Source organism: Convolutriloba macropyga, chromosome 10 (genome assembly GCF_964194025.1).
Source record: "Convolutriloba macropyga chromosome 10, txConMacr16.3, whole genome shotgun sequence".
In the NCBI taxonomy this organism is placed as follows: Eukaryota; Metazoa; Xenacoelomorpha; order Acoela; family Convolutidae; genus Convolutriloba; species Convolutriloba macropyga.
In genome coordinates this window covers 44658871-44670499 of record NC_134477.1, presented here as the reverse complement: position 1 = coordinate 44670499, position 11629 = coordinate 44658871, and the positions used below count along the sequence as shown (strand labels likewise).

General features: G+C 33.7%; 1 protein-coding gene across 1 annotated transcript; it reads right to left on the bottom strand.

Annotated features, from left to right (window-relative positions):
* Window positions 1-5457: 5457 nt before the first annotated feature.
* On the bottom strand, window positions 5458-10675 carry LOC142348035 (dynein axonemal heavy chain 6-like). The gene is made up of 2 exons (XM_075399202.1): window positions 10448-10675; window positions 5458-6304 (listed from the first exon to the last, which is right to left on the bottom strand). The coding sequence occupies exons 1-2, from the start codon at window positions 10673-10675 to the stop codon at window positions 6074-6076; spliced, it is 459 nt and encodes a 152-aa protein (XP_075255317.1). The 3' UTR covers window positions 5458-6073.
* Window positions 10676-11629: the final 954 nt, after the last annotated feature.

Here is an 11629-nt window from a genome sequence, read left to right as displayed (position 1 = left end):
TCTTGAATTAGATGCGACTTAATACAGTGGATACAGAACTGTGGAATAAATTATATAAAAGTTGAAAAATTGGGACCGAATTAAAGGGGTTGAAAAATAGGGCTAAAACAATATTACATCTTTTTTTAGAGATAAAGAAATAGTGATTAATTTATTTTTCATCATTGTCAACTTAAACTAATTCAATTGAGTAATGAAACTATTGTGAGCTCATTTTTCAGGCTGCAAGAAACATTATTCTTTTTTCATAAACTTCTTGTAATGAACGGTTCTGACTGTATGGTACTTTACTCATAATTTGCTTTTCTTGATAGCAGGCATAAATTTTCATTATTATTATCTGCTGGTAAGAATTTTATCAATGTCTCCACCTGAAATTTTTCTAAACTCGATTATTTTTGTTAGATAGAATGTTTGCTGTTATAAACGTTTTTCATAGCGCTGATTTGTTATATATTTTGAGTGGCACAAAAAATTCAGATTTTCTTCTAAGGCACAGTATGAAAATTTGCATAACTTATTAAGTAGCTTTTTTGTTGAGTATCTCGCACTTCTGGCCATTTTTGGGGTCAATGTAATTTGTAAGCAACACTGTGACAAATTACTCAAGTTTCTCAAGTTGCAGAAAATTGCTATTCGCGCAGACCCTAACATCTCAGAGACCACTGACCATTTTTTGTTGTTATTTGATGTCATCACTTTCTAATGTTTTTGATGGTTACACTTTATTTCATCCTATTTACCTAACGCCATATAATTTAAAATTCTATATATTTAATCCTCAGTCATTTAAACCCGTAGAATTATTCAGTCCGGAATCAAATTAACGCTGGAATCTTTTTTTCAATGATCAAATGAACAATAAGCAGAACAAAAAATCAAAAGAAATGGGTATCAACATCAACGCACACTGGTTCGAAGAAACTGCGGTGGCTGCTAAAAATTGGGAGGCTACGACTGCTGAGATTAAACTGCTTTCCTGCGATTAGCTGTTTTTTTTTCAATTGGCTGACTTTCCCATAAAAACTTTATAATTATGTTCACCGTTTACGCAAACAAATGGGTCACCGTATGCGCAAACAAATGGGTAATGGCCCTCTACTTCAAATGCCTCTCTGTTTTTGGAGGAAGTGGTAAAATCAAAAATGACTTTTGTCGTCCTTCTTGCAAAAAGCAATAAAAATGAAAATTGTCTGAATTAGGGACTAGGTGAGATAAATAATTGGCTTTGGATTGATTTCTTTTCCATTACGAGTCTTTAGTTGCTCATAAAAATTTGGCAGTTTTTAATCAGATGTGAAAAAAATGTTTTCAAGCTTCAGTCATTTTGCCCGTAGTATGGTCTCCATTATTGGGACCTTTTCAATTGATTTACACCTAATTATTACAGGAGTCTTGAATTAGATGCGACTTAATGCAGTGGATACAGAACTGTGGATTAAATTATATAAAAGTTGAAAAATTGGGACCGAATTAAAGGGGTTGAAAAATAGGGCTAAAACAATATTACATCTTTTTTAGAGATAAAGAAAGAGTGATTAATTTATTTTTCATCATTGTCAACTTAAACTAATTCAATTGAGTAATGAAACTATTGTGAGCTCATTTTTCAGGCTGCAAGAAACATTCTTCTTGTGTTTAACTTCTTGTAGTGAACGGTTCTGACTGTATGGTACTTTACTCATAATTTGCTTTTCTTGATAGCAGGCATAAATTTTCATTATTATTATCTGCTGGTAAGAATTTTATCAATGTCTCCACCTGAAATTTTTCAAAACTCGATTATTTTTGTTAGATAGAATGTTTGCTGTTATAAACGTTTTTCATAGCGCTGATTTGTTATATATTTTGAGTGGCACAAAAAATTCAGATTTTCTTCTAAGGCACAGTATGAAAATTTGCATAACTTATTAAGTAGCTTTTTTGTTGAGTATCTCGCACTTCTGGCCATTTTTGGGGTCAATGTAATTTGTAAGCAACACTGTGACAAATTACTCAAGTTTCTCAAGTTGCAGAAAATTGCTATTCGCGCAGACCCTAACATCTCAGAGACCACTGACCATTTTTTGTTGTTATTTGATGTCATCACTTTCTAATGTTTTTGATGGTTACACTTTATTTCATCCTATTTACCTAACGCCATATAATTTAAAATTCTATATATTTAATCCTCAGTCATTTAAACCCGTAGAATTATTCAGTCCGGAATCAAATTAACGCTGGAATCTTTTTTTCAATGATCAAATGAACAATAAGCAGAACAAAAAATCAAAAGAAATGGGTATCAACATCAACGCACACTGGTTCGAAGAAACTGCGGTGGCTGCTAAAAATTGGGAGGCTACGACTGCTGAGATTAAACTGCTTTCCTGCGATTAGCTGTTTTTTTTTCAATTGGCTGACTTTCCCATAAAAACTTTATAATTATGTTCACCGTTTACGCAAACAAATGGGTCACCGTATGCGCAAACAAATGGGTAATGGCCCTCTACTTCAAATGCCTCTCTGTTTTTGGAGGAAGTGGTAAAATCAAAAATGACTTTTGTCGTCCTTCTTGCAAAAAGCAATAAAAATGAAAATTGTCTGAATTAGGGACTAGGTGAGATAAATAATTGGCTTTGGATTGATTTCTTTTCCATTACGAGTCTTTAGTTGCTCATAAAAATTTGGCAGTTTTTAATCAGATGTGAAAAAAATGTTTTCAAGCTTCAGTCATTTTGCCCGTAGTATGGTCTCCATTATTGGGACCTTTTCAATTGATTTACACCTAATTATTACAGGAGTCTTGAATTAGATGCGACTTAATGCAGTGGATACAGAACTGTGGATTAAATTATATAAAAGTTGAAAAATTGGGACCGAATTAAAGGGGTTGAAAAATAGGGCTAAAACAATATTACATCTTTTTTAGAGATAAAGAAAGAGTGATTAATTTATTTTTCATCATTGTCAACTTAAACTAATTCAATTGAGTAATGAAACTATTGTGAGCTCATTTTTCAGGCTGCAAGAAACATTCTTCTTGTGTTTAACTTCTTGTAGTGAACGGTTCTGACTGTATGGTACTTTACTCATAATTTGCTTTTCTTGATAGCAGGCATAAATTTTCATTATTTTTATCTGCTGGTAAGAATTTTATCAATGTCGCCACTTGAAATTTTTCTAAACTCGATTATTTTTGTTAGATAGAGTGTTTGCTGTTATAAACGTTTTTCATAGCGTTGATTTGTTATATATTTTGAGTGGAAAAAAAATTTCAGATTTTCTTCTAAGGCTTAGTATGAAAATTTGCATAACTTAATAAGTAGCTTTTTTGTTGAGTATCTCGCACTTCTCGCCATTTTTTGGGTCAATGAAATTTGTAAGCAAGACTGTGACAAATTACTCAAGTTTCTCAAGTTGCAGAAAAATGCTTTTCGCGCAGACCCTAACATCTCAGAGACCACTGACCATTTTTTGTTGTTATTTGATGTCATCACTTTCTAATGTTTTTGATGGTTACACTTTATTTCATCCTATTTACCTAACGCCATATAATATAAAATTCTATATATTTAATCCTCAGTCATTTAAACCCGTAGAATTATTCAGTCCGGAATCAAATTAACGCTGGAATCTTTCTTTTTTTCAGTGTTCAAATGAACAATAAGCAGAACAAAAAATCAAAAGAAATGGGTATCAACATAAACGCACACTGGCTCGAAGAACCTGCGGTGGCTGCTAAAATTTGGGAGGCTACGACTGCTGAGATTAGCCTGCTTTCCTGCGGTTAGCTGTTTTTTTTTCAATTAGCTGACATTCCCATAAAAACTTTATAATTATGTTCACCGTATACGCAAACAAATGGTTCACCGTATGCGCAAACAAATGGGTAATGGCCCTCTACTTCAAATACCTCTCTGTTTTTGGAGGAAGTGATAAAATCAAAAATGACTTTTGTCGTCCTTCTTGCAAAAAGCAATAAAAATGAAAATTGTCTGAATTAGGGACTAGGTGAGATAAATAATTGGCTTAGGATTGATTTCTTTTCCATTACGAGTCTTTAGTTGCTCATAAAAATTTGGCAGTTTTTAATCAGATGTGAAAAAAATGTTTTCAAGCTTCAATCATTTTGCCCGTAGTATGGTCTCCATTATTGGGACCTTTACAATTGATTTACACCTAATTATTACAGGAGTCTTGAATTAGATGCGACTTAATACAGTGGATACAGAACTGTGGATTAAATTATATTAAAGTTGAAAAATTGGGACCGAATTAAAGGGGTTCAAAAATAGGGCTAAAACAAAATTAGATCTTTTTTAGAGATAAAGAAATAGTGATTAATTTATTTTTCATCATTGTCAACTTAAACTAATTCAATTGAGTAATGAAACTAATGTGAGCTCATTTTTCAGGCTGCAAGAAACATTCTTTTTTGTTTAACTTCTTGTAATGAACGGTTATGACTGTATGGTACTTTACTCATATTTTGCTTTTCTTGATAGCAGGCATAAACTTTTATTATTATTATCTGCTGGTAAGAATTTTATCAATGTCTCCACTTAAATTTTTTCTCAACTCGATTAATTTCGTTAGATACAGTGCTTGCTGTTATAAACGTTTTTCATGGCGTTGATTTGTTATATATTTTGAGCGGAACAAAAAATTCAGATTTTCTTCTAAGGCACAGTATGAAAATTTGCATAACTTAATAAGTAGCTTTTTTGTTGAGTATCTCGCACTTCTCGCCATTTTTTGGGTCAATGTAATTTGTAAGCAAAACTGTGACAAATTACTCAAGTTTCTCAAGTTGCAGAAAATTGCTATTTGCGCAGACCCTAACATCTCACAGACCACTGACCATTTTTTGTTGTTATTTGATGTCATCACTTTCTAATATTAATACAAAAAATGTAAAAAACTAAATCTTCCGTCACAGTTTTCAGAAGGAAAATTTTCAATTAGACTAAATCATGATTCGGTGAAATTAGTTAATTTCTATTCAATACCTAATTTGAAAACAAAACAATTTTAGAGACATGATATACGTAAATCCTAATCATATTTTTTACGTTACTCCGCAGTTTACAAAATTTAGTCTAACTTCATTGATCATCCTTCGTCATTCAATTGTAGTCACAATATTTTGGTTAGTCTGTAGTTTCCTGTCTAAGCACTTGTCTCGTTAAAATGGAGTGCTTTTTTACCACTGCAGCTAATCACGCTACTCTCCAAAATTGGTTAAACTCTATAGAAATTTTGTCACTAATTTTTGCACCCAAAGTAAATCTTCTTTCAACGCAAAAATAAACCAGCGACATATATTGAAAAATAGAAGAAATAATTCCCAAAACAACTATTTACCGAGCAGTTATGTGTGATGGTTACTCGCCGTACCTAACTGTCTGCATAACACACCTGTCTGCATAACACACCTGTCTGCAATACCTGTAATGTAACTATAATTGAAAACCATTGAGAAACTAAAATGTCTTTATTATGAACAAATTTACAACTTCTGTACAGATATCACAATGGATTTGACAAATGGTACAATTAGTAGAATATTTACACTACTTTATTTTTAACCTTTTATATCACTAGATGAGTTTGATTTCTGTTAAATGATTTAGTGAGATAGATATGAAGGCTTAATTTCTATTAAGCGCTAGCTGCAATTTAGAATTAATTTGGTGTCGAAGTTAAGCACCAATTGTGGTTAATGTCTTCGGATTGCGTTGTAATATGTGACATTCCCTAAATATGTGACATTTACTTTGATTCAGAATTCCGAGAAAACTGATTAATTGATCTAAGAATAATCTGACATACATAATCAACAATGATGTCATTATTAAGGCTTGCACCAACGTTTATTTTTTGAATTAACTCTACAAATTTTTAGCACACGCCTTTCATTGCTATTGCCTTTCATTTTACCCCGAATATTAATTTTATTTAATAGAAGCTAAGGTGAAATCAGTTCTTGAGTTTTGCAACGATAGAGCGAGCATTCATCAGAAAAGGAGCTGACATAACTTTTGTTCATAACCCCATGCAGATCACGATTTTCAGGTTCGCCTTTTTAATTTCACGTCGTTTGACACAGCAATGCAGTTCCTCGTGTGATCCAATAATCACTATCATAGCCTTCAATCGGAATATCGATGCACATGACGTAGTTTGTGGAGTGGCCAGTTGAGGACATGGTTCCTGTTCTAAGGGGGGTTCGGTACAGGGGGCAAGAGTAGATTGGGGTACTAGTTGTGACGTCAAAGCCAGGTTCAGTGATCGAATTGCGGGTAGTTTGGGCAGTATCGTTCTAAAAAAGTCAGTTCCTGTTCAAGAAATCATCTTAACCACCTTCTTAGTCAAACCTTATTAAAAATTTAAAGAAAATAGGTTGAAACTAATGGTTGATTTATCGATCATTGCTAATACCCTAGCGATAAACAGACTGCAGTTAGAGACAGTAACTTATTAAGATCTCCCAAGAATCTTGCATTACTCCTGCAAGATTACACACCATTTTGCGAGATGCCTGTTCATAATTCAAGAAAAAACCAGCACGAAAACCTCCCAAAATGTACTGCGCTGAATTCTCCACCCAAGCGTCTTTATAGTTCAATTTTTAAAAATGTGAGGACTTATGCTAGACCCGCTTTTTGTTGATATTCCACACTAACTTATGTGGTATCAAACTAAAGCTATCCGAGTCCACAATTTTACTAAAAGAACTTCAATAAGAAGATTTTGAACAAAAACAAGTTCTTTTCGATGAGTGCTTCAAGTTCTTTGATTTGGTTTTGAGACAAGTTAAGAATTTTTGGATGCCATCATCAGACCAACCAATACTTTACCTTTCTAAGATCAGACCAACCAATACTTTACCTTTCTAAGACTGTCGGTTTCTAGAGCTCAAATCCATTTAAAACATTCGAAAAAAATTCTGACAGTATTTCAAAGCCAATTGACCAAACTTTCATTAGAATAGTTCATATTTTGACCATTTTATATAACTACAAATTTTTGGTTAATTGAGAACAACATTTTATGTTGTTCTCAGTAATTAGAATTCTCTTTTACATAACTACCTCTTTCAGTAATTAGAATTCAAAAATCTAAAAAAAAAAATGAATATTGAGGAAAAAATTCGAGACGAAACTTCAGCAAAAAATTGCGCCAAATGAACAAATTATTAAAACTATCTGCTCGTTTTGTAAACTATTTGAGGTACTCAGAAACTATTAAAAAATATATTTGAAGATATGTCATAAAAGGTAATTATGCACGAGTTTTTTTAAAGGGTAAAAAAAACTAGTCAGCTAAGTTATATCAAAATTTTAAAACTAAGAAAAATTTTGTTCATATACAGAAGCCAAATTGACTCCAAAATGGAAAACAAATATCTAATTATGCAATAACTATTTGTTTTTCTTTTTCTAACCATAAAATTTGAAAAAAAACTCAGATACAAATTAGCGTTTTCTAAGGTTGATCTCGTTTTCCTCAAGTTGATTTCGTTTTTCGTTCAAATTTTTATTGTTTTATTCAGTACAAAAACCACGAACATATATTGTCATAAACAGTCTCATCTCATTGGGGGATTATTAAACTCCAAATTTTACAATTCAGAAATATGGATTTCATTTGAGCGTTGAACTTTTCGAAGATCTGCACACACACAATTTGATATCCTTCAAAGTTAAATGGGAAACAAAAGAAACGCTTGACTTAGGTCGTCTGAGCACCACAAGTAATAAATAGGAGAGTGGTTATCGGATGTGAAACGCTACTGTGGAAGAGACCAAAAAAGAGACTCTCGCTCTGCTGTTTTCACTCTTTTCGGTGTCAGATTCATTCATAAATGCTCAAAGTAGAAAAAAAACTAGAGGTGAAGACATAAAATTTAAAAAATATTTTTGCCCAAAAATTTTTTGTCTTTTTTGTAATCATAAGAACTACAATCAAATTCAGACCCTTCAAACACGAATTGCCCCGTCGCTTTGATTTTTAAAAAATCAAACCCTTTTGTACAAATGACAAACGTTTGCATTTTTCAAAAAAAAAGTAGCCAACATCTGAAATGTTGTACCGTTTCTGTTTTGCAGAACAAACAAAGGACTGACAGATTTCAGTTGCTGTCAAATAATGTGTATCAATGTCTGTTCAACATTTCCACGTAAAATTTTCCAGAACCAAAAACATTGGAATTTATTTTTTGAAATTAATGCAACTTTTCATGTTATGCACTTGTTGGTCATGTGTGTTGATACGACGCAAAATAAAGAACGTAGCCGGCAGATTGCCGGCAAACAGCAGCGGCAATTTTTGCATTCCAGGAATTGGAACAACTAAAGAAATAAGATAGACAGATTGATCACCAGTCCCTTAATAGATCACTAGACTTTTTGGTTAGATTCGGACTGTCATTTTTATGATACACATATTCTCTATAAGAAAAAACCCCAAAGTAGCTTTTTCAAAAATAATATTTGAAAGAAAAACTCAAGACTCTAATACTCAAGAATTAGGGCATATACGTTCGGCACTACTTAGATGCACACTATTGACCTTTAACTAGTAACTGATCATAAAATTCAAAGATCATTAAACGAGTTCAGAAGTCAATTTCTCGAGTGAAGACGTCACGCAAAAGACCTAAAAGCAGAAAAATGACGTTACGTACACAAATTTTAACTGCAAAGCAGTAAAAGTCAATAAAAGTCAATTCCAAGAAGTCAGGTCGCAAGAATCATCGATGGAGACGACGAATTAAAAAATGTAGCAGGACAAGTCCTGAAAAAAAGATTTAAAGAAATGTATTAAATAATGAACTGACAATCATTTACTCCACTTTAAAAGGAAATTGAGAGCTGTTGGTAATGAGACTAAGCAATAAAACAACACAAAACCAAAAACAAAAGACGTGAATAATGACAAATAAATGTCAAAAAATTGAAAAAATTTGCACGTTTTATCATGAAAATGTTAAATTTCGTGATGTTAAAAAGTTGAAACCATTCCACTACAACTAGAAGCTATGCAGTAACCTATTATAAAAATCTAGAGAAGGTTCCTTGACACCTAGGACCTAAAAACTCAAAAATGACAACAACTTTCAAAAAGCTTGAAAAGAATTGTGAAAATTAGTATAATATTGCGTGTTTTTAGCGATCGGTTGTTCCTCGGTAGCCACGGGGGAAGAGGGTGCACTGGGGGGCTGTTGGGGAGGGAGGGTTGCGGGGGAAAGAGTGGGGTGGGGGGGGCAACAACGTGGTGGGGGAGTGGGGGCAATAGTGGGGGGGGTCAACAGTGGGGGTGTCTTCAACATCTAAGAACCGCCCTTCACACCATGTTTCAGTCTCAAAAATAGTTTGAGCTAAAACAGAGCTGAAAGCTCTAAGAGCTCTTAATGCCCGCTGGGCGCTACATGTTTATTCCGTTTTTGAGGACGAAAAGTCAAAAGCTTCAGACGAAAAATCGGTCAAGTTAAAAATCGCATACAAAAAGACCAACAGGACTAATATAATTGCTACAAACTTCGTTTGAAAGCAATTAAACACGAAAAGAATTGCTTCAGAGTACAGAGATGACGTATCTGTTAAACCGATTCTCGACATTTAAAATAAATTGTAGTGGAAATTCCGCCCTGATCTCATGGCAAGGTGAAAATTTTTTGTCAGCTGTTTCTTTTTCTAATTTGGGTTGGGAGTATATGAGATTTTGGAGTTTGGGTTCGAATTCATGTCATATTATCAGCCATTTTGTCTCAAAATAGACACATTATTAGTTCTCACTGCGTGAGTAGTTTTCTGAGGACTTATTTGCTGAATGTATTTAAAAGTACTTGTATATGTTTACGCCACTCATGTTAATACACCTATTTAATTTTACCAATTTGCCCTTTTCATTCTCACGTAGCCATTTTGCATTACTTATTTTGAAAGGATACAGCCTGTGCTGCCTTAACATTACAAGCTGATTTCAATTAAAAAAAAACAAGTTGATGTCACTATTAAACAAGTTGATGTCTTTACTGTTTAGTTTCGTTTAGTTGAAAAGCAAGTCCCTTTGTCACATGATCAAAGCATGAAGTCACGTGTGTGTTTTTTTGTGTCAATTCTTTGAGTTTCTAATTGGGAATTGTCGCGCTGTCTGTCTTTTGTAACGAGATATTTCTGGTTACAAATATTTTTGACACTTTTTCGATATTTGACGTCAAATCATTTTGTCTTTTAAGAGCTAGTTTCCTCAATTCGTTCTGTTTAAATTCCGACAAGAAGAAGGCGTTGATCAGCAAACAATTGACAAACGTTTGAATAATTCTTTTGTCTGGCGGCATAAATCTGCCACAATTGAAATTTTAGTCCGAATAACACGAAATCAATTTGCTAGGTCCAGTGTACAGTAATGCTGAATTTATTAGTGCTACAAGAAGCATTCGTGCGCGAGAGGTTCTAACCTGTACAGGGACCATATGAATTTCGGGCAATGAGCTGAATCGGACACCAGGTGGGAGGTCTTTGAGAGTGTTGTGCTCTCCATCCCAGCCTGCCCCGTCAATGAACAGACCAAATATCAGCACTCCTTTCTCAACTCTGTTGGCAGTCTGGAAACAGAAAACTCCTATGTATCCGTCAAAAGAGTTGAAAAAAAAGAATTGCACTCTAGTGACCGGCGCGGTGCTCATTTCTATAGCATTCGATCGGCTTCCACGAGAGGGGTGGGGGCAAAAAGTTCATTAAGGGTTTCAAAATGATGTTACAAGAGGTTTTTATAGACCACTCGCAACAATTTATTGCACCAAAGAAAATTCAAAAAGTCAAACGAATAGTCAAATATTTTTGTACCTCACGACAATCGGAAAAGTTCAAAAATGTCAAGCCTTATGTTTGCATTAAAAGGTAAACACACGACTGCAACAACTGCTTCAGACTTCGAGAGCAAGTAAACAAAATGTGTTACAACAGTAAGAAAAAATAAAAACTTCTGATGAAAAATGAAAATGAAAATAATATTTCCACACCGAAGTTTAACTTTCATCATGAATAGCAATAAACTGCCTGCAACACAAAGCGTCGTCAAACATCAATATTACTTCATTATTTCGGAAGTAAAAATCTGAATAGCCTCTGAAAGGTTGAACACGAAAAAAAATAAACCAAAGAATGTGGGAGGAATTGCTCTCAATTAACTGGCGGAGCTGGAACTAATTATAGCCTACTAGAGTGCGGTGCTTTACTGGGAAAAACAAATGTCGGAACAATTGCTCTCGAACGACTAGTGGGAGCTTAAATCTATTGCAGCCTGCTTCAGACAGGAGAGTTATTTAATTCACTAAAGGGGGGGGGCTTCAAATGACGTCAGTATAGATTATTATATACCATTATAACCACTAAAAAATGAAAGAAAAAATTACACCAATTTTAGCGCCCTTTTCATTTGATTTTTAGTAGTGAACTGCCGCCAGTTAAGCTCAGCTGCTGACACTTGTGAATGACAGAAAATTAGATCACGCAAAACTTTCAACAAGCTATTTTAGAGATAAGTTTCTCTTCATGTTTCAATCAGAAATTAAATGAAAACTTAATTAATCTCCTGAAAAACAGTTTGGAAAAAAATTAAAAACTAGTTTAGTTTTAGT

Bases quoted from the DNA above. Each gene is read 5' to 3' on its own strand.
- LOC142348035 (XM_075399202.1), bottom strand. From the start codon at position 10,675: ATGAGCACCGCGCCGGTCACTAGAGTGCAATTCTTTTTTTTCAACTCT. The intron at 6,305-10,447 runs GTTAGAACCTCT...TGACTTTTTTAG, and splicing joins TTCATATGGTCCCTGTACAG to AACGATACTGCCCAAACTAC.